At 42.1% G+C, this 27,043-nt stretch overlaps 2 protein-coding genes across 2 annotated transcripts in view; both read left to right on the forward strand.

The window, feature by feature from the left end:
- The first annotated feature begins 1,042 nt into the window (after positions 1–1,042).
- LOC125438610 (solute carrier family 22 member 7-like) lies at positions 1,043–13,973 on the forward strand. The gene is made up of 8 exons (XM_048507068.1): positions 1,043–1,346; positions 3,165–3,333; positions 4,089–4,212; positions 7,116–7,222; positions 8,498–8,712; positions 11,256–11,364; positions 12,129–12,335; positions 13,610–13,973. The coding sequence occupies exons 1-8, from the start codon at positions 1,250–1,252 to the stop codon at positions 13,809–13,811; spliced, it is 1,230 nt and encodes a 409-aa protein (XP_048363025.1). The 5' UTR covers positions 1,043–1,249; the 3' UTR covers positions 13,812–13,973.
- Positions 13,974–16,153: 2,180 nt separating this feature from the next.
- LOC125438817 (solute carrier family 22 member 7-like) overlaps positions 16,154–27,043 on the forward strand; it is a 31,451-nt gene continuing 20,561 nt past the window's right edge. The window contains exons 1-2 of the mRNA XM_048507398.1: positions 16,154–16,531; positions 23,871–23,974. Of these exons, the coding sequence (XP_048363355.1) occupies positions 16,154–16,531; positions 23,871–23,974 (482 nt within the window). The remainder of the gene's footprint in view (positions 16,532–23,870; positions 23,975–27,043) is intronic.

Consider the following 27,043-nt stretch of genomic DNA (forward strand, 5'->3'; position numbering starts at 1 on the left):
TCCTGCCTTACCCAAGCCCTGCTGTGCTTCAGTACCCATCACCCAGCCTTTAAAAATAAACAGCTATTCTATCCTCACCTTAGCGGTCTCCCCCCCAAAACAACAACAACAATAACAACAACAAAAACTATGTTTGGTCTGAATAATGGACTATTGCCTTTGAGCTGGAACTTGCAGAACAGTCTTGCCACAAGTAAAATGTGCCAGATGTTTGTGTTAAACTGACAATCTGCATACTTTTATGAAATGTTCTGCCGTTTGTTTCAGGACAATTAGGAAGCAGTAGAAGGAAGCTGCATAGTACTCTTTATAATCAAGACAGAACCTTAAACTTGCAAACTGCTTTGTATATTTTCCCCAAAACAGCATGTTTGGCTTAAAAACAGTGCTTTGAATTAGATTGCTGTGGATCAAACTAGATGGGATTCTGGGAGATGCTGGAGTGAATCTCCTAAAAGATTTTTACTGGTTAGTAGACGCTGAAAGGAAGGAAAAAGCTACAGTGAAAGGTTTCAACCCCCCACCCCCCCGCCCAGCAACATGGTGCTGGTGGCCCCATGGAGCATCCAACTGCCTCATTTCCTGTATGTTTTCCCATCAGAACAAAGAGAAGTTGCCGGAAGTTACTGGAGACTAGGGAAAGGTGTGATGATTGGGGAGTACTAACTTCTCTCCTTTTCCATGCCTTGTCTACCATCCAAGTCATCTCCCTGTACCCCTCATAGTTCTGATTTACAAGTTTTAAAATACCTAGGAGATACCAGCCATAGATGTAGGTGAAATGTTAGGAGCAAATACTATCAGACCATGACCACACAACCCAGATAACCCACAACACCCACTTGGGAGATTCATTCACGGATCTCCCAGCTTCAGGTTTAGGTTGACTGTTATCATCTATAGACAGGGGATTGAAAGTAAAACATTATGATTAGCTCAAGGTCATGCAAGGCATTCACAGCAAAAGATGCATGTTTCCAAAATGTAGACCCTGTGGAGTAGAATACACTGGGTCTCAAACTCTCTCCCTACTTCCCAAGCACGTAGCTGAAGGCAAATCTTAATGCTGAAAATGATGCAGTAGAGAGTAAAATACTTTGGCCTGAACCAGCAAGGTAGTCCTTATAGTATTCTTGTATTATGTTCTCAGGAAGAACAATGGTAACAGTGTTCTGGTTTGATCTCCCCCAGATTTGGCCGGAGGAGGATTCTTCTGCTCGCCATTGCTGTCACCCTGTTTTTTGGAACCATGACTGCATTTTCAGTGTCCTACCTGATGTTCATTGTCATGAGGTCACTCTGTGGGGTGGGGCTCACAGGCATATCTATCATCTCCTTGACCTTAGGTGAGATATCCTTCTTCTGAATCAGACCATTGGTCTATCAAAGTCTCTATTGTCTACTCAGACTGCCAGCAGTTTTCCAGCGTCTCAGAATCAGAGGCCCTTTCCACACCCAAAACAGCAGCCTAGGGACGGCAAAAACACCATCCCTAGGGAGCTGTTCGCAGCACCACCCTTGCTCCCCTCCAGCGGCGTGAAGCCGCTGTTTCCCAACCTCGCTCCCTGAGCAAGGTTTTCGGAAACAGCAGCTTCCAACCACTGCCATGTGAGCGGCAGCGGCTGGAAGGCGCCATGTCCCCCGCACTATCCCTGAAAGCTTACCTCATCTCCTGGCTTCCGGCTCATTGCAGAGGCCAGGGGAGACGCCCCCCTGGCCTGCGACTCTAGAGCCGTCACTCCAGCCTGTGGGGGCGTGTCCCCTGGCCTCTGCGATGAGCCGGAGGCCAGGGGACGAGGTAAGCTTGCAGGGACGGCGCAGCAAGCTTACCTGTGTGAAGGCTGCACCGCCACCTGCTGCCCTCCTGGGACCGTCCATTCAAACGGTCCCGGGTGTGTGTGTGTCAGAGTCTTTTATGCCGACGCACCCCCGCACCGTTGCGGTGCGGAAAGGGCCATAGAGTTGGAAGAGACCACAAGGGCCGTCAAGTCCAACCCCCTGCCATGCTGGAACACACAATGAAAGCACTCCTGACATATGCTCATCCAGCCTCTGTTTAAAAACCTCCAAAGAAGGAGACTCCACCACTCTCCGAGGCAGTGAATTCCACTGTTGAACAGTCCTGAAAGTCATAAAGTTCTTCCTAATGTTTAGATGGAATCTCTTTTCCTGCACCTTGAATCCATTACTCCATGCCCCCTGCCCCCTGCCCGCTTACCTCAGTGCAGGCTGGAGAAGCGGCCTGTTCCCTTCAGGCTAAAACGCTCCCCCCAGGTGCATGCCCGGTGCAACGCGCGCCCCCTGATCCCCTAGTAGCTCCACCTCTGCCTGAGGCAAACACACAGTCAACAACAAAGGAATCTCCCATACAGACAAAAGCTTCCCCAAGTCCTCAAAAAATAAACAGCAAGTGCTCAAAAACACACACACCAGATAAGAATTGAGCTTTAAGAATAACCCCCACAAAAAACATAGCTCACTTTTTTTCATTGTCTTTTTCCCTGGTCTTAGAGAGTACAGTTTGTGCTGCTGTTTCTGAGCAAGTCAAAGAGCGAGGCTGAGGCCCTTTACACTATCTACAACCTGATCCTTAATGGAGATGATGGGTAATGAACATGGTGCCTACTGCATGCCAAGCAGATGTTCCACCATTGAGCCAAAGCCCCTCCCCAAGTTTTGTTGGGTCAGACTTGTAATCTTTCTTAATCCACCATCTTGTTTCACATAGCAGCCAATCAGTTGCCCCAGAGGGCCAACAATTAGGCCATAGAGGCTACCTTTCCCTGATGTTGCTTCCTAGCACTAGGTTTCAGAGATCTACTGCTTCTGGATGTGGATATTCTTTAGACCCCATGCTTGGTAGCCATTGATGGACTGTTCTCCAAGAATCTTTCTAACTCCCTTTTAAAGCATTCTACACTCATGGGGATCACTATGTCCTCTGGCTGTGAATCCCAGTTTAAATACTGGTTGAGTAAAGAAATATTTGCTTTTGTGCATTCTGAATCTATTTCTCCTCAAGAGGAGAGCACTTTATCAAGCGTAGAGTGAAGTGTTGGCCCCTTGGTCACTCTCCTTGCTGTAATTAACAATGGAACCAGCAGTTGCTGACTGTCCTGCATAAAGGTTGAATGGATTTCCCAAAGTGTGCTGTTAACTTTCAGCTGTAGAATGGACGGACATCAAGCATCGTACTTTTTGTGGAACCATCAGTGGTCTCTCCTGGTCCGTTGGATACATGCTCTTGGCATTGCTGGCCTATCTGATCCGAAGCTGGCGTTGGCTACTGATAGCTGTGACATCTCCCTGCCTCCTCAGCATTGTCCTTTGGTGGTGAGTGGACATGGACTCTTCCAAACCTTAAAACCCACCATGAACTTCAAAAGTTTCCCTATACTCCACGCCTTATGTGGTCAAGTTCTTTTCTCAGTCACTCCCAGTTTCTTCCTTTTCATATTTGTCTCTTCTGGTCAATGTGAACGAGTTCAAAAAAAATTATATCCAGCTTTAATGTCCTTTGTTATTTATTATAGCGAATATTTGCTTCATAAGAAAACTGAACAACATTTTTGTCTACTTGGTATTTGTATATTGAAGAAGAATCTCTTGAAACAGGACCTGTCTTTATTATTTGTATTTATTTCTTGTATTATACAGCTGCATGTATTACAATAATCAATTTTAATATTTTTAGTTGGTGACAAAGGCATGTTGCCATGTAATTAGTTCATTTAAAATTTTACTTATTTATTTGCTTCATTTATATCCTGATGTTTTTTCCAATCAGAGAACATTATTCTGCTCTCCTCCATTTTATCTCCACCACAACCCTGTGAGGTAGGTTAGGCTGAGAGTATGTGACTAACCCAAGGTCACCCAGTAAGCTTCTGTGGCTGAATGGGGATTTGAACCTGTGTCTATCAGAGCCTACTCTGAAACGCAAACCACTACACTACATTAACAATTGCCCATTGTGTAGAAGCAATATCAAGATGTGCAGGTTTCAGACATAACATAATTCTTGCAAATCTTGATGTGCAAATTGCCCAGTGTACAGGACTCAAAGTTTATTTTCTGTCCCTAATCAGGTGGCTTCCAGAATCTGTTCGGTGGCTTCTTACAAAGAAGGAGGTGGAGACAGCACACTCCTACCTTTCCAGATGTGCCACAGTCAATGGCAAGAAGGACTTCCACTCCAAGATAACCACAGAAGTGAGTGAATCCCTAAAAAGAACCCAGTCTGAAAGCTGAAGAAAGATCAACCTGTGAGCAAGGAAGGATTGCTACCTAGGTGACTCATTAAGCGTCATGTGCAATGATCATGGAAAAAAAAATACTTGTAATGCTATGATTAATAGGCATTGAACTGGGAGAGAAAACTGGCTGTTTTTTTTAAAGGCAGGCAACCTCCCATCATGCACAGGGAGGAAAAATGAGATTGGCAGGAAAAATGATGTCTTGGACTTCAGTGGAGACAGAATAACTCAAGGAGAGAAAAGGCAGTGCACACAGGGAAACCTTATCAAAGAGGGTCAACTGCTTATCAGCCATAGGACAAGCAATAAGGACACAAAAACCCACAAATGGAGCAATTCTACATGGTCCACTAAAGCAGGAATAGTGAGCAGGTACAGTGCTCACCCTTCTGTCTGCCATATAACTCAGTGGCCTGCAAGGGAGCAGAGATCAGCAATTCTTGCTCATTGTGATCCATCCATCCATCCATCCATCCATCCATCCATCCATCCATCCATCCATCCATCCATCCATCCATCCATCCATCCATCCATCCATCCATCCATCCATCCATCCATCCATCCATCCATCCATCCATCCATCCATCCATCCATCCATCCATCCATCCATCCATCCATCCATCCATCCATCCATCCATCCATTTGATTTCCAATCCACTCTCCCCTGCCACAGCAGGCTCAGGTAGGCTAACAATAATACCTGTTTAAGTTTCTCAGGGTTACTGTCCTTTTCAATCTTTCCATTCCCTTCTGCTTTTGTCTTAATTACTTCCTCTACAGACAGAGCTGATGGTGGTATTCCTGAATCAATTATTCATCATCATTTTTTATAGTGGAGGGTTATTATTTTCTTTTTACAGTCAAAGCCATAGCTCATTTATTTGATTTTTAATCAACTTAATTTTTAAATTGCCCTGCTAATTATAATAATGCATTTTGTTACATGATCAATTGTTTTGACTGCAAAGAGGAAAGAAGTACTTATGCCCTCCTCTTCCAGGACAAGAACTGAAGATTAGCAATTGATTCATGAATGCAGTGGCCATAGGCAATACTTTAAATATATTAAAGTAATATGGTGAGAAGAGTGGGAACAAAGTGTTGCACAGCTGCTGCAATGTATGTGTGTATATCGGTGTTATTTGTGCACCACATAAGGTAAGAAGAAGAAGAGTTTGGATTTATATCCCCCCTTTCTCTCCTATAGGAGACTCAAAGGGGCTTACAATCTCCTTGCCCTTCCCCCCTCACAACAAACACCCTGTGAGGTAGGTGGGGCTGAGAGAGCTCTGAGAAGCTGTGACTAGCCCAAGGTCACCCAGCTGGCGTGTGTGGGAGTGTGCAGGCTAATCTGAATTCCCCAGATAAGCCTCCACAACTCAAGCGGCAGAGCTGGGAATCAAACCCGGTTCCTCCAGATCAGAGTGCACCTGCTCTTAGCCACTATGCCACTGCTGCTCCTGAGAATATTATGGGTAAGAATATTATGGGTAGTTATTATGAATGGGTGTTGGTAGTTGAATGAGGCAGCCAATGGCAAACCACCTCTGAATCTCCCTTGCCCTGAAAACCCTACAGGGTCACCATAAGTTGGCTGCATCTTGATGGTACTTTCCACTGCCACCACCATTACAAGTGGTTAGTCATGTTATGTACATAGAATTTTCCTAGTCATAAACTGTGTACTGCCTGGTTACCAGGTCCTGAGGACTGTCAACGAGGGGAGGAGCACAACAGTTTTCATACTAACCTTGGGGGAATGTGGTCAGTGTGTCCCAAGCTACTTGAAGTCTGGGTGCCAGCAACAGACTGGATGGGGCCTTGACTGTATAGTCCTTTATAGTTCTTTGCAACAAATAGCCCACCAGCAACTGAGATTCAAAGTAGTAGTTGTCTCTGGCATGCCTCCTGGGCCTTCCAGGGAAGGAGTTCATTCTTCCTTCCATTACTACAATATGTACCTGAATAACATCTTATTGCCTTCCCTAACATCTGGACCTCTGTTCACACTCTGAACTTCAATCTGCCCTCTGTTGATCCCTGGGCTCCCTACAAAGCTAGGAGCATATCCTGTCCCCTGATAGTTGCCACTGCTGCCATCCAACCACACCCAGCAGCCTGGGTGTCAGGCCATACCCTTCCCACCAACAAGGTTGCTGACTGGCCTTTGGAGCCATGTCCTGACATGGGTCTTTCCCAGCTCCACCCAGCTCCCACTGAAGTCCCAGTGCCATGTTTTCTATCTCCCCTTTCTGCTGAGAATGGGCCTCACCTGAATCTTCCCTGATACAGGGGGCTTCCTGGAACATCTGTTTGGTCATTGCTGAAAACAAGATCCTGGACTGGATTGAACTTTGGCTGATCCTGATCTAGCAGGACTGTTATGTTTTATGCTCTTTTGGGAAATAGACAAAGTTGGTATTTCACAATTGGTGTTGTCCACATTCATATCCATGTGAATTCTTGTTGGGTCTCCATTTATCAAAATAATGTAAATGTTAGGTTCATGTATACTGGTCTCCTTGCCTGAGGAAACAGAAGAGTTTATCTACCTTTAAGGAGTCTCAAAGCAGCTTACAATCACCTTCCCTTCCCCTCCCCATAACAGATACCGTACCTTGTGTGAGAGAACTGTGACTAACCCAAGGTAACCCAGCAAGTGTAGTAGCAAGGAAACAAATCCAGTTTTCACCAGATTACAGTCCACTGCTCTTAACCACTGCACCATGTTGTCTCTAAATAGTTAGGGTTGTCTGTAAGGGGAGGATGGATGGGATCTAGTCTAATTAAAGTGGAGCACATGACTCTGAGAGGTATTTTCTCTTTCCCTTCTCTGTCACTACTTGGCTGGCATTGTAGGTCCTGAATAAGGCTGTGATTATGAATGAGTCACGGAACTACTTCTACTGGCACTTGCTGAAGACTTCTATATTGAGGAAGATCACACTTTGTTCCACAATTGTATGGTATAAACATGGGTTCTGAGATACGATATGATTAAGACTGTATTTAGTTCCAGCATAATTAAGAGAAGGACGCCAGATCCTCTTTCAAAAGCTGTTACATCTAATTGCAGGGAGAATTAGAATGAAAATTTATGTATTTATTTTTATCAAGAAGGATGTGTTTGTAGCTATGGAAAAACTAGATTTTTTAATGCAATTCATGTACAAAAGAGGTCTTTTTTTATATTTAACATGGTATGCAAACCAAAGCAATCCCAAATTTTCCTGTTATATTTTCCCCCAGTCCTGATTTATGGCAATTCGTAAAACCTCTGTCACAGTGGCAGAACAATTCTTTCAATGTGAACCGACTGTGATATTATTGTCTTGCCTGGGATAGGGGGAATAGCCAGTGACATTGTTAGTATATATGCAAGCTGCTTATTTGTTTATTTATTTCCCAATTAAGTTAAGCTCTGGGTGGCTAACAATACATTAATACACATTGGATAAACATAATCTTAAACAGTTAAAATCATAACTACTTAAAGATGGCACCCTAACAATAAAATTTGCCTTATGTTGCTATCATCCATCCAAGGGTAACCATTCTCCTGTGGGTGAATTAAAAAACAACAACCTTGTACCAATAGCAGAGGACATAGTGCTTTAGCAGGGTCCAGCAGGGGAAGCCGACTGCTGTAAAAACTGTTGCAACCCTCAACCTGGCAGAATATGTTAATCTTAAAGGCCCTGCGCAACCTAGGTCTTCTCCCTGTTTCATTTGTATAAATCCTTCTGGTGGATCTAAGCCTTATGGCTCAACTAGACAATGTATGTGACACAAGTCGGGGGGAGGGGGTGGGAGTTAACCTGATTTCTGTCACATGTAACTTCAAGAAACTAATGTACCCCAGTACTGCAGGTCCAAGCTGAAATGGCAGCAGGGGGTACTATACACTGCCATTAGTACTCTTACAGCCCCATAGAAATACTAAACATTAAAAGGAGTATCAATTCACTGGGGTTAGATATGACACAAATCAGGAAGAGGTTTCACTGAACCAGTTCATGCCATGCGTGAATCCATTTGAGCCTATACTGTCATCTTATTCTGATCTCAGTCCCTATTCTGGCTGGCATGTATATCTTCTAGTTTGCAGCTGTCAGCCCTCATAGGCTATTAATTCTACCTATCAGTTTCCATTCAGCAAGTATGCTGTGCAAAACCCTAGATGTGATTCTCCTGTCACTGGATTAGATTAATGGTTGCTGAACTTTCTGTTTGCTTTGCAGGTTTGGTGTAGCATTCTCATACTATGGCATCACTTTGAATATCACTGGTTTCAGCTTGGATCCATACATGACACAGTTCATGTTTGGGGCGATTGAGATCCCTGCCAAAGTGTGTGTCTATTTTGTCTTAGACCGCATTGGCCGCAGGCACTGTCAAGCATGGACTCTGATTGGGACTGGATTCTTCATTGCACTGAATGCATCCATCCCTGCAGGTGGGAGGTTCATCTTGCCAGTTTTGTAGCCTCATTAAGCATTTAGTCCTAGCCTCATCTGTTGCCCCATTTTCTCTGTAGATGAAGGAAGAAGAGAAATCATCAATGCAAATTTGAATGTGAATGGAGTCTTGCAACCAGCGATAAACTTGCAGAGGCTCAATAGAATTTGAGCAGGTGTAATTTGGTTGCAGGATTGAAGTCTTAAAATATATGCGAATATTGAGAGTTCCTAAAGGGAAAAAAGTCTCAGAGCAAATGGATCATCTAAAAATTGACAGTTTTGTGTCATTGCTTTGCCAAATCCTCCCTGATCTCCATAACTCATTTTGAATTATTCCTAAATAAATTTATTTATTTTTATTTATTTATTGGATTTTATAGACCGCCTTATCCCCGAAGGGCTCTAGGCGGTTCACAATACAATATCATGTCCAATAAATTACGTAAAATACATTTAAAACATTTAAAATTCAGTATGCAGCATAACAAACCAACTGATGGCAGCCTAAAAAACCATGTTGGTAGCACCCAGTCTTAAGGCTGGGAGGGGCTGGCAGCGCCTAAGGATGAAATCAATATAGGGCACTGCCAGGGATGACAAAATATTGCAGGGGTCTCATGAGGCCATCTGCGGCCAGCTTCACCAAAAGCCCGGTGGACCAGCTCAGTCTTGCAGGCCCTGCGGATCTTGCCAAGGTCCCGCAGGGCCCAGACAGCTGGAGGAAGAGCGTTCCACCAGGCAGGGGCCAGGGCCGTAAAGGCTCTGGCCCGGGTAGAGGCCAGCCTAAAGAACAGAGATTAGAGGTGTAGATTTTCCTTTTAATTTTTAGTACTTTAGAAAGGACTTGGTTACCATTATCCTGAAATTTTGAAAGTATTAATACTGTTGCAAGTTTGCAAATATTGGGAATTGGTAAGCCTGTCTTCCTATCTGGAGGTCTGCCACAGGTTTCAATTGGTGGCAGACTTGGCATCCAGACTCCAGAGGCCAGTTCTACCGCCACAGTTTCCAATGGATGGTAGACCTTGTGCCTGGAAACAGGAGGCACTCATTAAAAAGACCCATTAAAGACCTGGCATCTAGACTCAGCATCAAGGTCTAACCACACTGATTCCAATGGAAGCCAAAATGACTAGAAAAAATTGTTGTCACAGGCCTGGTGGAACATCTCTGACTTCCAGGCCCTGAGAAGACTGCAAGTGTACCCAGATACAGTCACCCCTCTTGTGATTTCCCCTTCAGGTCTTTCTCCACTTCCCTCCATTTGTATGCTCCACTCTCTCTTCTGTTCCTCCTTTTGGTCTGTTGAGTGAGATAAGCATCCATAAGACACAGTTCAACCACACTTTCAATAACAGCTGAATTAGAATGTATTTAAAAGTTCCTACCTTTATTTTATTTATTTAGATTTCTGAACTGCCTCTTCCCTTTTGTACTTGAGGCAGCTGACTGGATAGTTAGGATTCGTATCACACTGTAACTGCAACTGCCTTAAAATCTATGACTCCCCATTACAAGTGTTGTCAAGCTTAGCATACCTAGTGAACGATTTCTGTATTTCCTTCAGATTAGGTCTGAATTTTACATAATTATGCTCTCCTTCATTGCCTGCATTTAATGATTCCTTGACCCTGCTTTTTCCCCACATCCTCGATAACTCAGTAAGCATTCATTCATAGCATCTGATAAAGTGGAATCTAGTTGTGCTGAAATAAAATGTTGATAGTATGTAAGATTTATTGTAATATCATTGGATCTCCCATTTCCATACACAGCATTTAAAATATTTGCTAAATGTTTTGAAAAGAAGCATTTTCTGGGATTTTGTTTGCATAGCCTGTAAAAATAAAACTTTTCAGGTGAAAACGGTTCTTTAAAAACACACACGCATGTGTGCAGTTGTGGGATTCAGCAGGTTCGCACCACTTCGGCAGAACCGGTTATTAAAATGGTGCTTGTATACAACCAGTTGTTAAATTATTGGAATCCCACCACTGCATGTGTGGCTTCAATGCTATGAGCACTTGATCGCCGAATCCTTGCTGATTGTGATAACTCCATAGCATCCAATCTGCAACATACAACATTGAAAAAAAATAGCATGTTTGTGTAATCGGCAGGCAATAATGAATTTATTAATGTACAGCAATGATAGAAATGGTGGGCAACCGCGAGGCCAGATGAGAAAACGTCTGTAAGATGGAGGACAGCCAAAGAATCTCTGAAAATGGTGGAAAGCCAGAAAAATGAAAGTAGCAGGGGAGTGTGGAGCTTTACATTTGGGTGGGAGAAATAAAATGTTTCCTGTTTCTCCACACAGGCAAGTAGGAAACATGTTTTAAACATTTTAGGAAAAAAGATTGCTAGTTTAGAGGATCCAAATAAAACATTTTGAGGCTGAAATAAAACGTATGCAAAATGTTTTGGGTTAAAATTAAAACTGTGTGGAACTCCTTGGAGGAAACGTTTTATTTCCTTCCTCAAAATGTTTTATTTTGGCTGAGCAGAAAGGGCCACTATTTTTTCTTTCCTTTGCCAGAGCATGGGCATGTTCGATCTGCTGTGGCCATATTGGGGAAGGGTTTCTCTGAAGCTTCCTTCACTACAGTCTTCCTGTACACAGCTGAACTTTATCCCACTGTACTCAGGTAAGGGGCTTAGCCATCAATCAAACCAGCAGACCACATATTGCGGCATGATGAGGATAAAAGGAAACTGATCCAACCGATACATAAGATCTTAGGGGGTCTCTTGTCATGCTACATTTTGTAATATATTGCATGCTTGAGACTGTTGTTTGAGAGTCTGCAATGCGCATGAAAATGCATTATGATGTTATAAAATGTTCTTCCGATGGTACATAGCACCTAAAGATAAAGCAACAACAAGCAAGGATTACAGTGGGAAGTGCTGGAAACGTCAGAACACAGATATGACATTTTATCATATGTGCTGGACATGAAAGAAAGCAAGAAAAGACTGGATAGAGATACATGATGAAATGCAAAAGATATTAAAATTTAGGTTTGCAATGAATCAAAAATATGATATTAAATGGTTTCAGCAATGAGGAAAGAGCAGGAAAAAGTACACCAAGACTATGATTGTGTACAAACAGATTCTGCAAATTAAAGTTTTGTTTTAGCTGAGAATGAGAGCTAAAGGTTATACAAAAGAATCACTGATAAAATGAGCTTTGAGTAGTGATTTGAAGGGTGTGGTGAAAAAGATGGTCTCCATATTCTGACTGACATCTGCTGGAAGCCTGTCTGGCCAGTGCAGGGGGTGGAACTTGAGAACCAGCAGCAAAGAATTAGATAGGAAAGAAGGGCAAGGCCAAACTACTTGCAGGTATGACTAAAAAGGTAGAGGCTTTTGTACATAGTAATGTTGGTTCCTCTTCTCTTGGCAGGCAAAGTGGCATTGGCTGCTGTTCATTTGTGGCACGAGTTGCCAGCTCTTTAGCTCCTCTGATCATGTTATTGGATGATACTTGGCAATACCTCCCTTCTATAATATTTAGTACAGTGGCAGGGATGTCTGGAATAGTGGCCTTTCTGCTACCAGAAACTACCAACAGGCAGTTGCCAGAAACTGTTGAACACCTGGAAGGTGACAGGTGAGTGTCTGAGTCAGATGATACAAGTGTTCCTGAAAAGTAACTTGAATGTGCCCATGACTTCACGTGGGTTTCTGTTTATTGCTTTTCCTTTTCACTACTGGAGGATGATCATATATGTTAGGATGTGAAAAAATAGGCAACATGATATTTGAACCTTTAAGCAGTGCATTTCCAGGGAGCATTTATCTGCTCACACTAATTTTTGTATTGTCATTTCTTTAATTAGGGTGTTGTGGGTTTTCCAGGTTGTATGGCCGTGTTCCAGTAGTATTTTCTCCTGACATTTCGCCTGCATCTGTGACTGGCATCTTCAGAGGATCTGATGGTAGTAAAGCAAGTAGAGTATATATACCTGTGGAATGTCCAGGGAAGAAAGAACCATTTGCATTGGATATTCCACAGGTATACAACCTGGAATACCCAGAGTGCTCTAGTGATTCTGGCCGTGAAAGCCTTCAACAATACATTTCTTTAATTGCTTGCTTCAGTTGAAGACTTTACATTTTTGCATGTACATGGTTCACTTATGGACAGAATTCAACTGAACCTACACCAAATTGGTTTGTAAATATTTTTCCCAGTGAACTATTAGGAACAATAAACACAGTTGCCCCCAAACCCAGTTGGAACTGATCCCCAAAGACAAAACTCAGCAACTAATTCAAGATAAGTTTGGCAATTAAAATAAAACAGCTTGGCAATTAAAATGTTTAAATACTGTGAAAATATTTGGTCCAAATAAGTTTTAATTATTCCACTGAGAATGTTCAATGAGAGATTGTACAATTGCTGGTCATGCAGGTATGATCCATTCCAAAGGCATATTTGTCTAAGCAAGAATAGTGAACTTTGAAACAGCTGCCAGATTTTTAGATTTAGCAAAGATGATTCACAATATTCAGTCACTTATCTCTGTCCACCCTCACCACACCTGTACATACCTGAGTTCCATTCGATATCCATCTGCTGGATTTCATGTTCACTCAGATATCCAGCTTGTTCAGACTTTCCATGAGTATACAAAAATGAAATCTATTGCAGGAAAGGTCAGGTAAGTCACAGCAAATGTAATCTTCCACTACATTTAAATTGTAAACATCTGTTATTTATATATGTTTTATCTTGGAGCAGGAATTGGATTTTCATTTTGGTATACAATATTCACCTTGTGTTCTGTCATAAGTAAGTAAGAATAAAGAAACAAAGCTAAATACTTAGAAAATTGTACCTTCTTCAGACCTTTCAGTGACCAAGTTTGGTTCTTTTTTCAGTCTTTACTTCAGAAATGAAAATATCTTGGAGACTAAAACATCTCAAGAAAGTATGCATGCAGAAATTTCTCTTGAGATTATGAGTCCAGTTAGCACGGATGTTCGTCTCTCTCAGCAACAAGAGGGCAACAGTGACTGTGACATGAAGTTGTCTCTTGAGAACTCATGGCTGGCAAATGGAATGGATACTTCTGGATCTTAGTAACAGTGGGCTATAATAATGGAACCATACTAATTGCAGATGATGTGCAATACCAGAGTTCTGTTGTTTGAAATTACGTTCCTGTATGGCTTTTATTTTTAAATTTTCATTTTTAAAAAAATATTATTTATGCATGCAACAAAATAAAACATTTGGATTTCATGACGTCTTGTAGAAAGTTTTGTATGTGCAGTAGGAACAATGCTGTAAACAGGGTGGCCAGGTCTCCTGCTTAACCCACAACTCTGGAGTCCATTCCCTGCCACCACTCAGAGCGGGTAGGGGGAATTTGGCATCACACCAATGCATTGGTTAAGTCATAGAGCATTTGGTGAATCCTAGAAGAGTGTGCTGATGTGATGACATAATGTCCATTGTGTGTGTTAGTGATGTTGTGGTGTTGGCATGATGCCAATTAGGCAGGACCCAACCCTTCACAGTTTCCCACTGGATGCCAATACTGGGTTGCCAAGCTGTAATAGCTTTAGGAACTAGAGGGCTGTGCCTACTAAGCTGCCTTTCCTATTTTGCTAACTGAAGAGGCTGATGGATTCCCAGAATCTGCGGTTTTCCAGCCTGTTCAGGATCCACTCCTATCAAGTTTCAGTCAGCATGGCCAATTGGCCATGCTGGCAGGGGCTGATGGGAATTGTAGTTCCTGAACATCTGGAGAGCCGCAGGTTCCCTACCCCTGGATTAGCCAATTTCCATAGCACCAGTCAATTCAATTTCAGAGTAAAAATATTGCACCAGTGAAGAAGTTGGTAAGGAAATCCTCTCAGGTTTCCAAACTTGGTGAAGGATAGGCTTCCTTTCATCCCACATCCTGTACTGGAAGGAAGAATGTGCTGTTTTCAGCTATGCCCCTTTGTCATTTGTCATATAAAGAGCACAGGAAAAGTTAGGCTCAAAAATCAGGCTGAAAACAGAAATGATTTTAATCATTGTTTTACATAGTCCACATTTCCCCCTGGATCTTCCAAATAATGTTGTAAATAACTGTTTCCCAATTAAGTTTGGAAATATCTCTCCCCCCCGGCCCACCTGCTTTCACTACATAGGAATGCCAACAAAATCTGTGGCTGATGAGACACTTTTGTTTTCCAAAACAAGAAAATATCATTAAGAATCTGATTGGGCACTGAAATGCATAAACATTCTGCAAACATGCAACATATGTCTTAGGTTAACTTTCAGAGCAAAGCAAAGAAAGTCTATGATGAACACACACACTGTCAGTTTTTAAAAAAATTACAGCAAGGCAGGTCTGCAGTTCTTAGAAAGCTGCAGCACATGCTGGGAATTACATAACCAGAATTTATGATCAAGGAAACACTCCTAAAAAAACCACTCCTTTTATTACAACAAAACTGTGCCATACAGATATAATGTTATGAGCTTTCTTTTGAAGCTACAAGTAATAAATAATGCCTGGTTGAATAGCTCCACTTCCCAACTAGAGGCATTGCTAGAACAGCAATGAAAATGTAACTAATCTTGATGCTGCAGTAAGGGCCCTAGTAGATAAGATATAAATGGGGTGGACAAGGATGCCAAATGGCTCTGGAAAAGGGCTCCACCTCCCAGATTACCTAGCCCTACCACAAAACAGAAGGGAGTGGGAGAGGAGTACTGCTCATAGCAACACACTACAAAGTGAGGGCTATCAATTTCTGTGTCTGGTTCCTATTCTATACAGCGCTTCTGCCTGAAATGTTGATGAGCTACTATACATCACCTCACTCCTTGACATTTTTTATTGGCTCAGGCTTTTGTGGCAGCCATTTTGTGTCCACAAGATCAAAAAAGTGTCTGTAGACTCCCAAAAGTAGGGCACCCTGTCCTAGATTATATGTTACAGGGAACCACAAGAAATCATCATACCAAGATACTCAGGTTACATAGAATCGTGTAGGCATATCATAATTAACTGAAGTTTCTGCACAGGGTTGTTGTGATAAAGCATAACTGAACTGGCTGCCTCTTAACACTTAGAACTATTTTGTTTTTCAACAACCTTGTTTGCTGTGTGGGACCCAATTTGTGCTATCAGAAATCTATAATGTATATGGCAATATGATACGAATTCTAGTCTACATGCCACACTCCTGCCTCATCTGCCTGCCTGTCTCGATTATTGTGATTCCACTAAACTCCTAGATGGGAAACAACCTTTGGCCCAAGCCCAGGAGTGGAGGGCAGGTGTATGGTCTACATTACAAAGTTCAATGCAATGACAGTGAGAAAACTGATGGCACATTGCTCTCAAGCAGCAGAAGATCTACCAGGATTCCCTTCTCTGGAATCTCAAACTCTAAGAACAAGCGAGTGCTCTAGCCAAGATGAACTTTGAAGATATTTTGCAGGAGGCTGGAAGCTTTGGCAAATTCCAGATCTTTACACTGTTTCTGCTCTGCCTTCCAAGATTCATCCTCCCTCTCCATTTCTTACTGCACAATTTTCTTGCTGCTATCCCACCCCATCATTGTGCTATTCCACATCAGGACCAATTTGCCAACCTCACTGAGACAGAGATTCTACTTATCAACATTCCAAGAGATTCTGAAGGAGCCTTCAGTTCCTGTGAGATGTTCTCTGAGCCTCAGTTTCATCTGTTGCTGAACACCACTGAGATGCCATCCAATACCTCATCTGTCCAGAGCTGCCAGCATGGATGGGTCTATGATCATTCACAGTTCACTTCCACTATAGCAACCCAGGTAATCCTTCCCATTTCTCTTCGGCTTCAGAACTATCTGAAAATGCAAAGCAATAGGTTAAGGAGCTCAGGAAAGATCTCTGTTTGTATACATCTGTACCATCTACAGAGTTCTGGGCAGCATATTTGTGCTTTGCGGAGGCGGGGTGTGTGTGTGTGTGTGTGTGTGTGTGTTCTCAATTTGTTCAGGACCACACCGCTTGGTTCAGTAGTAGAACTCACTTTTCCTTTATGGCCTTTGATTTACCCCTTTCATCCTTATCCTAACTGCTGGCTACCAGGTTTTAGGAATGAGTAAATTTGCTCCCTACTCTAATTTCTATCTTTTTTCTTTGGATTTTCCCACTGTTAGTTAACTCCCTGTGGGCAGGGACCTATTTATTTTTGCTGATATAATTCTGTAAGATGCCAGCAGCAGTGATGTTGCTGAATAAATATTATTTAAAAACTGCATCCTGTGTTCCCCAACCCTTCTTTGCTTGAGCCAATATGATCTTCCCAATATGATCATTCCCAATATGATCATTCCCAATATGATGGGAATGGTTTCTCAAGATTCTACTTCCAGATGGAAAACTTACTGTGTAGAAAAGTAGAGGAGTTAAACAGTATACAACTACATGTTTTTGAATGACTTGAGAGAAAAACATTAATAATGCTTAAATTTTCGTTCTATTTATCTTCACCTGGGGCTTGTCTTCATATTCACTATGAATGCAACGACTGTCTTAATTTTCAAAACTTTTCCAAAGTCCTGAAATACAATTTTTGAGAAAAAGTTGGGAATTTGTTAATTATCTCTAGCTTATCCCAAGGTTTCATCATTGACAGTCATGGCAGTTAAATAGTTACCTTTTCCTTTGCTGGGGAAAATGTATACATTACCTAAATGACTGCTTCCCTGCTGGAGAGAGCAGTGAAAAGGATCCCATTGGAGTGTGCATGCAGGCTGCCAGTGTTCCACCAAGTCCCCCAACAGCCTCAGATAACAGCTGGATGTGCTCTCTTTGTTCATGGCTCCTTTCAAAGTGGCTCGATATAGTCTTATTTTTAAATCTTTCCATGGACAGAGAAGGAGAATGCACGTGTTTTTTCCCCTGCAACTTCTTGCCTTTCTATCGGCTTTCTCAAAAAACACAACAATATCAATGTAACACAGAAATATTGATATCACACAGAAATAACAATATAACAGTATAAACATTTAAAGGGCTTTAAAAACAAAGCCAGAAATCTTGCAATGACCAGGAGTGACCTGGAAGTGGGGGCAGGCAAGCTGTGCAGCAGGCAGTGGGTTGCCTCCTCATGTGTAAGCAGAGAAATGCAAGGAGACCCCACTATGATCTCAGTGTGGAGCGAGCCCCAAGGAAAGTACTTCATGCATAATAGGCCAATGTCAGGCTATTTAACTGAGTTCCTATAGAGTGTCAATCTAGTCTTCCATTTTGGCAGACACACCTTAATAATGAATCCAGAGTGGACAAGAGTGCATAGAGACTATACATAAAATACAATTCAGTTATTAGATACAGTCCAAAACTCAAATAATAATAGATAAATCAAAATGACATCTCAAACAAGATTGGAACAATCCTTATTAATCTCTGTTACATAGAATTAGAATCACCATTATCCATACATCCTCACAGAGGTCATCATAACAAAATAACCATGTATCTTTCAAAACTTATAAAATCCCATAAAAGCATATAGCAGTGATAATCTAATCAAGTCAATTAAATTAACTACTATACTCAAATTGTCAACAGCAAACGTATCCCAAGGCTTTAATTTTTTAAACAGTTAAGGAAACCCAAATGTTAAAGACTACATTTAAGATAATCTCCTAATCAAAATATCCTTATTTCTGTGTACTGCCAATCTGTCAGTAAAATACCCAGAGGGAACAAGGTCTCTAAGCAATTCACAATTAATAAATGAACAACTGTCATAACAATGTCCTATGAGAGTCTAAAGAGTGACCTAATAAAATTTTATTCTATGAAGGCTATGCTCAATAACAAGCCTCACTGATTTGCAGGAAAATAGGAGCTTATCAAATAAGTCACAGCCTGAGGATCCCCCGGACTTGAGGATTCCCCGGAATTACAGCAAATCCTCAGACAACAAAGATCAATTCCCCTGAAGGAAATGGATGCTCTGGAGGGTGGATCTTATGGCACTATACCCCACTGAGGTCCCTGTCCTTCCCAGGCTATAAATCTCCTCAAATCTGAAGTTTCCCAACCAGGAGCTGAGAACCGTACCCCCCAACCCCCACTGGTGGCCAGGGGAAGCTGGAGACCCTATCAGTGCATTTTATTCAGTGAATAGAATAGAATAGAATAGAATAGAATAGAATAGAATCTTTATTGGCCAAGTGTGATTGGACACACAAGGAATTTGTCTCCGGTGCATATGCTCTCAGTGTACATAAAAGAAAATACATTTGTCAAGAATCATAAGGTACAGCACTTAATGATTGTCATATAGGTCTAGTAAGCAATCAGGAAACAATCAATAGTAATAAAAACATAAAATGTAAAATCATAAAATAAAAAGCAATACAATACAAAAAGCAATACAAATACAAAGCAAGCAAAATCATAAAATAAAAAGCAATACAAATCTATAAGAACAAAGCACAGTAATAACTAACCCTGTAAATCTCAATTGCTTTCCCATATATTTTTCCCACTAGGTCAAGTAGCATGGCCTAGGTACAGATTTAAATTCTGCAACCTGTGGTTCTCCAGATGTTCAGGGACTACAATTCCCATCAGCCCCTGCCAGCATGGCCAATTGGCATGGTGGAAATGGTTTCGTTGGAGGGTAGACTCTATGGTATTTTACCCCACTGAGGTCCCTGTTCTCTTGAAACTCAGCCTTCCCCAGATGTCAGCGATGTAGGTACAAATTTTTATGGGGTGGTGTAGAGGATGAGTTACCTACTCTCCTTAAACGTGGGTTTGGATTTTGAATTTTCACACGACTCAGAAAAAAGGCAGTTTCTTTAAAACAAGTTCTTAAAGTTTATTGAACTCAGCATTATTCAACAAACTATAGTCAGATGGCATATTATGCATACAATTAGCTGAATAAGGGCAGAGACAAAATAACTGAACCTAATAAAATCAAAATGTAAAACTTCTCCATTGCTTAGCAGGCAAAAAGAAAGGAATCAAACAGTTCTCATAATTCAATAGACAGCCTCTAGCCAGCATGAGGTAGCATTGCGTATATGGAGAGTGAAAAGGGAGGGGGGAAGCAAGGAAAAAGGGTGCCTCTCTTACAATATGGAAAAGCAGATATAGGGGAATTGCACATCAGGTGATCTTAGTGAACCAATCACAACTTGGTGCTAATTAACTAAAGCAGGTGATGTAAATCTTCATTCTTATCAGGTGTTGTGGCTGCAAGTTTATTGAAATTCCAACCATTAGCAAAACTTTGTGCAGCTGGGCCAAGACCATCAATTGACAGTTACTCGGTACCAGGATGGGAAAGCTGGTGGGAAGCCAAAGATAGGCAATTATTTTCAAGAACTATTTCTTGGATTCACAACAAAAGGGCTAACAAGGCCGTGGTAGTGATGTTGAACTTTTACAAAGTTCAAGAGCAACGGTTACATTAATAGACTGCACACAAAATGGCGACGGTTAAGCTAACACAGACACTTTCTCTACAGGTGGATTCTGGGGCAGTGCTCAGGGGGTGGGGCCATGCCCTCCCGAACTATTCTGGCCACGTGAGGGGCGCAAAATCGCCCCCATGTGACCAGGAAGTTGGCAGGGGGGTGGAACTGGGCGCCCTGGACCCTGCCCATGTCGATGACGATGACATCCTGCTGCCTCGTAGTCTTCGAGCACCCTCAACCCTGGCCATGTTGTCGTCATAGTGTCCACCTTTCAAAGTGGCAGTTTTTCCAAGTGAACTATCTCTAGAGTGTTGTGGGTTTTCCGGGTTGTATGGCCATTTTCTCCTGATGTTTCACCTGCATCTGTGGCTGGCATCTTCAGAGGATCTGATGGAAGTAAAACAAGTGGAGTATATATACCTGTGGAGTGTCCAGGGTGGGAGAAAGAACCATTTGCATTGGTTAGAAGTGTTAAGGGTCCTACCTCCTGCCATGAATCAACACACAATCAAAACACTCCCGACATATGCTCATCCAGCCTCTGTTTAAAAACATCCAAAGAAGGAGACTCCACCACTCTCCAAGGCAGTGAATTCCACTGTTGAACAGCCCTGACAGAAAGTTCTTCCTAATGTTTAGCTGGAATCTATTTTCCTGCACCTTGAATTCATTACTCCATGTCCTAGTCTCTGAGGCAGCAGAAAACAAACTTGCTCCTCTTCAGCATGACATCCCTTCAAATATTTAAACATAGCTATAATGTCCCCCCTTAATCTTTGCTTCTCCAGACTAAACATCCCCAGCTCCCTTAGTCTCTCTTTGTAGGGCATGGATTCCAGATCTTTTACCATTGTGGTTGCCCTTTTCTGGACCCATTCCAGCTTTTCAATATCCTTCTTGAAATGTGGTATCCAGAACTGGACACAATATTCCAGGACACAATATTCCATTCCAACTAATGCAGAATATAGAGCACTATTACATCCCTCGATCTAGACACTATGTTCCTATTGATTCAGGCCAGAATTGCATTGGCTTTCTTGGCTGCCGCATCACACTGCTGATTCATGTTCAGTTTGTGATCTCCTAAAACTCCCATATTCCTTTCACATATACTGTTGACAAACCTGGTGTCAACCATTTTACATCTGTGTATTTCATTTTTTTTGCCTAAGTGTAGTATCTAACATTTATTTCTATTGAAATTCATTTTGTTCTTTTGGCCCAGCTCTCTAATCTGTCCAGGTGATTTTGAATTCTGACCTTGTCCTCACAGCATCCCCTTCAGCTACCAAGCTTGTCATTATTAAAAAAAAGAGCTAAGACTAGTCTGACATTACTTGTTTTTGAAAAACCCATGTTGCCTTTTAGTGATCACAGTATTCCCTTCCCTTCTAAGTGATTACAGACTGTCTGTTTAATGATTTGCTCTAGATTCTTTCCTGGGATTGATTTCAGGCTGACTGGGTGGTAATCTGCCCCCCCCCCCCTTTGAAGATGGGGACAACATTTTGTCTAGTCTGCTGGGACTTCTTGTGTTCTCCAGGAGTTCTCAAAGAATATTGCAAGTGGTTCTGAGATTACTTCTGCCAGTTCTTTTAATACCCTGGAATGTAATTCATCAGGCCCTGGAAAGTCATTTAAAGTAGCCAGGTATTCCTGTACTACCTCTTTATTTATTCTGTGCTGAATTTCCCTCACTGTATCTTCTGTTCCATTCCCCCCTGATTGAACACTATTTTCCTTTTGGGAAAAGACCGAGACAAAGAGCAGCTCTGTCTTTTCCCTGTTAGAATCTTGTCATCTTCTCCATGCAGTGACCCTATCATATCCTTTTCGTTCCTTTTGCTAGAACATCACCAAAAAAGCCTTTTTAATTGGTTTTAATTCTCTGGCAAGCCTGAGCTCATTATGAGCTTTAGCTTTTCTGACTTTCTTCCTACATGTCTTGGCTATTTGTTTGAATTCCTCTTTGGTGATCCCCCCCCCCTTCCATTTCTCGTATCCTTTTCCATTTCCACATCCCTTTTATATCTTTGCTTAGTTGAAAGTTCTTTACACATCCATCCTGCTTTGCTTAGAAACCTCCTGTTTTTTCTCTCACTGGAGCTGTTTGAAATTATGCCTTCAAGATCTTACGTTTGAGAAACTCCCATCTATCATGCACTCTCTTCTCTTTTAGCATTCTTAACCATGGGATCACACCCAGTAGTTTCTTAAGTTTACTGAAATCAGCTTTCTTAAAGTCTAGAATGTATGGCTGAGTATGCTTGGCATCCCCTTTCCACTGTATAACCAATTGCAGGAGAACATGGTCATTCCCACCTAAGGATCCTACCACTTCCAACCCTTTAACCGGGTCATCATTGTCAGTTAGGAGAAGATCTCGAATTGCTGATCCCCTTGTTGCCACTTCCCCCTCCTGGACCATGGGACTGTGTGCAAGGCAAGTGAGGAGTTTGTTGGATCTTGTAGACTTGGCAGAGTTTGACTCCCAACAAATATCAGGATAATTAAAATCTCCCATTATTACTATTTCTCTCCTTTCTGAATGTTTGGTCATCTGTTTCAGGAAGGCATCGTTCAGCTGTTCAGTCTGAATTGGGGGCAGTCTGCAGTAGACCCACACAACAAGATCACTGTTGTTTCTCTCCCCCCCCCCCTAATTTTTACCCAGATATTCACAACCTGACTTCCAGGATTAAGTCATGAACCTGTTCACATGTGTAATCATCCCTGATGTATAATGCTACTTCTACGCCTTTCCTAGTTGATCTATTTCTCTGAAATAGGTTATATTTCACACTTATTACATTCCAGTCATGAGACTCATCCCACCATGTTTCAGTGATGCCTATTATATCATATTTGCTGTGCCATGTTAAGAGTTCTAGCTCATCTTGTTTATTTCCCATGCTCTGTGCATTGGTGTACAGACATCTAAGGCCATGGTTCATTTCCCCTGGCTGCTTATTTAAGGGTTTTCCCCCTCCCACTGTAGGGTTCTTGAACTATTCACTCAGTTCTCTCTATAATCTTTGGAATAAATAAAGTTAGTTTCAACTGCTGATTCAGTGCATGTCTTATTTTTCCTTTCATTTTGTTTTGAAGGAGGTGTCTTCAAAGCTATGATGACGTAATACAAGAATCTGCAATATGCACATATGTCAAGTTGTCATAGCTTCAAAGACATCTCCTTCAAAACAAACAAAGATAAAGGAAAAATGAGACAGGCTGAATCAGCAGTCAATACTAACTTTATTCATGTACTTTTTTCATGGAGATGGTGGGTGGATGAGCTGCAAACAGAGGAAACCACTGAGGGAAACCTTCACCAAATGGCGGGGGGCGTGAATCACAAGTGGGAAAAAATGGTGAGCACCAGCTGCGGCAAAGACAAAAGTAAGAACTGGGGGGTAGTGGGGTGGGGGAGGAACCACCTTCACTGGCAATGCTCTTTTTTGTCTGTGTTATGTGGACAAATCCAAAATGGTTCTTTCAAATATGTTTACAAGATGTTTTATTTGTGCTGTGCAGAAAGGGCCAAATAAAAGTATGGGGGTTTGGCCTCAATGAAAGGTGGGAACACTGTGTTAAAATTCAAAAAGAAAGCTTGTGCCCATCGAAAGCAAGAAAAAAGTTGTCTCAAAATATCTGAAGATCAGGAGAGTATTTGAGTATTGTTCTAACTCTTGTGTTCCAGTGGAACCTGGTTTGTGAGCAAAGGAGTCTGAACCAAGCAACTGCCACCTTTTTCTTCATTGGTGTCACCCTTGGGGCTGTGATATTTGGCTACCTGTCGGACAGGTAATCCCATCCCCACGGTCCTACATTTTAGTCTTTTGTATTTTCATTCTGGCAGGCAATTTTATCTCCCCCCCACCCCAATAGCAAACTACTACAACAGTCAGTAAGAGCTTCCCACAAGAGAAATTATAAGCAATGCTAGCATTTTATTGGAGATTTTGTCTTCTGGTAAAGCAACAACTTTTAATTTGGCCTAGAAATACTGTTTACTAAATTAGAGGGAGAAGTGTAGTTGGACTGAGATCTGGAAAAACTAGCCTCAAATGCCCGCTTGTCATGCAACCCATTTAGTGACCTTTGACCTAGGTTTGCCAACCTGGTATCATTCCTGGAAATGGCAATAGAGAGCTCTATGAATTGTTGGAAAATACATAGTTAAGTCGTAGAGTTTCTGGCAACTCTTAGATCTACTGTCACTTCCGGTTTGAAGCAAGATGTGACATACCACCTCAGAGACCGGAGTAATTAAAAAAAAAATTTCCCCCACTGCCACTCTGAGCATCAGCAGGCCCTCCTGCCATACCATATGGAAAACTAGCACAGTTGGTAGAACACTCTTCACATTCCTGTTGCATTTGCCCTTAACTTGAAGGAAATCTTTGTCCTGCATGAACAAGTGGCTCTGTCTCTTTTACCACCACAATCTGTTGTAAATATAATCAGGGTTGCCAATCCAGGCTTGGGAAATTTCTGGAGATTTGGAGATTGAGCTTTGGAAAGGTGAAGTTTGGGGAAAGAAGCAATCTCAGCAGGGTATAGTGCCATATACGCTCCCTCCCAAAGCATCCGTTTTCTCCAGGGGAGCAGATCTCTATCATCTGGAGAGCAGTTGTAATTCCAGCCCTACCTGGAGGGTGGCAACCATAAAACCAGGACAGGATGCTTTGTTTTCTTATGAAAACAAAACAACCTCCCCCTTGCTACTAGCATGAATTGGCAAAATTACAATGCCACTCTGTATTCATGAGAACTAAGGACATGGACCTCCCTTAGCTTTTCCAACTTTCCCCTGAAAATTCTGCTTAGCAAAAAATGCCACTAAGTAATTGTAATCTCCTGCTTTCTGGAATGATTTATTCATTATATTTCATTATCTTTCCTTCGAGGAGCTCAGGATAAATGAGGGATTATCTCATTTTATCCTTGTAATAACTCTGTAAAATACATTAGGCTGAGAGATAGCAACCACATAAAGATTAGCCAGCAGCTTCATGGCTGAACATGGGATTTTAATTGGGGTCTCCTAGGTGTTACTATAGCCCTCCCATACAACGGGGGAGCTGCTCCTATCTGACTTGTACAAGAAAATTGAAATGTTGTTCAAGGTCAGATAGCTGAAGGATGAGCCTGAACAACAGCCCAAGTTTCATGTAGCGCTAGTAATAAAGTCATAGTCATTAAGCTAGGCCTCTGTGCTCCTTTCATAATCCAAACTATAGTAAAATACTCAGTGTGCCGAACACTCTCACTGTTGCGTTAGCTCTCTGCATCAGGCTAATGTTGCCAAACGGGCAGATTCATTGTGATGGTTAATTTCCAAGTTGTGAAAAGCTTCACAAGATGGTTTATGCAACTTAAGGCACAAGTATAGACCAAATGGTTATGTTTTTCCTGGTCAGTTGTGAATCCTACTTCATCATTCCATCATTCCATCTGAAAGCTCTAGGATACAAGGCACAGTTTTATAATACTTTTCAGCAATGTGTATTATGGCATCTTTAAAGACTTACTCAGTCTTGCAGCTCTGTTAGCAGCATAATAAACACTGCTATTAGTAGTTGATTGTTATTGCTTTCATTGTCTGGTAACTGGCAGGAAGGTTGTAAGGGATAGAGTATATATATATATTTTAAATGCAGCTTCATGTACTTACTGGAAGTTTTTAATGGAAGTAATAAAGTAACCCCAGAAATTACAAAGGCTAGCACTAGGAATTGCCAGGTAAAACCATAAAGTTTCTGTCATTCCTAGAGGTACCCTTTGTCACTTCAAGTAAGACCTTCTGGTAAATAATGACGCTGCAATTTAATTTTTTTCTCCTACTGCTGCTCCAAATGGCCATGGGCAACAGGACCTGGGGGCAGGTGATAAGCCCCTCCCCTCCACCAGAGGTTGGCAACCCTATCAGGACTCAGAGTCAGCTAGGCCCAACTACAAATTGAGAAAATAGATATATATTTTTAAATTTCATAGCACCTGCCTAAGTTTTCCCTTCAATGTTCCAGTTGTTTCTTGTAAATAACTAGCGGGCCCAGCCATGCGTTGCTGTGGCTGAGTCTGGTGAAGTGAAAAAGAAAGAAAAGGGGAAGCGAACGGTTTGAACATGTGTCATTGCACAATGATTGCAAGGGAGGGGAGGGGCAAGGGGCCTCTTGCTCCCCTCCCTCTCTCCCGTTCCCTTGCATGGCAACCCGGCTGGTCCCTCCCTAACGTTCCCCTTCCTCTGCTAGGGTGGGTGGGCCATGTGCAGGTGGCTGGTCCTGCCCCTTTCACTCCCTTCCCTTGCAGGCAAATTATCTAGCATAAAACACGCTGGGAGGCATGAGCTACATTGTGTTCAAATTTCAGAGCGTTTGGTCCAGCAAACCCCTGGACCCGCCCTCCCCTTCCCCTTCCTCCGCTAGGGTGGGTTGGCCATGTGAAGATAGCCCGCCCCATCCCTTTCACTCCATAAGGCAGTGGTTTTCAAGGAAGGCATGGTTGTTTCCCTTGTATCAGAGGGTGTTGCTTTGACTGCCAGCAGATGGCGCTGTTGTGGAACAGAACTGTGGTTCCAACTGTCACAGGTGCGTGCATGTACACAATAGCTGGCTACATTTGCAGGGTTACATGTACACAATGCAGTCAGGAGGTGTGTGGAACAGTATGGGAAACCTCGTCGCATTAACGTAATGCGCTTTATGTTGTGTGGTGAAAATTTCAAAGCAATCGGGTCCAGGTAGTTTGGGAGATTACCTGTCAGCAGAAAAAACGCACTGATAGATTTTTATATATATAGACTAAGCAGGTCTCAAGCCACGCTGCTGTTGTGGCTTATTTGTGGTGGAAATGGGAAAGGAACAGTAGCAG

Source organism: Sphaerodactylus townsendi, linkage group LG01, assembly GCF_021028975.2.
Source record: "Sphaerodactylus townsendi isolate TG3544 linkage group LG01, MPM_Stown_v2.3, whole genome shotgun sequence".
NCBI classification, from domain to species: domain Eukaryota; kingdom Metazoa; phylum Chordata; class Lepidosauria; order Squamata; family Sphaerodactylidae; genus Sphaerodactylus; species Sphaerodactylus townsendi.

Excerpts from the sequence above, each read along its gene's own strand:
- LOC125438610 (XM_048507068.1), top strand. The coding sequence starts at position 1,250 with ATGACTGCATTTTCAGTGTCCTACCTGATGTTCATTGTCATGAGGTCA. Across the intron at positions 4,213-7,115 it reads ACTCCAAGATAACCACAGAA|GTCCTGAATAAGGCTGTGAT; the intron begins GTGAGTGAATCC and ends CTGGCATTGTAG. Across the intron at positions 12,336-13,609 it reads GAACACCTGGAAGGTGACAG|TCTTTACTTCAGAAATGAAA; the intron begins GTGAGTGTCTGA and ends TTCTTTTTTCAG.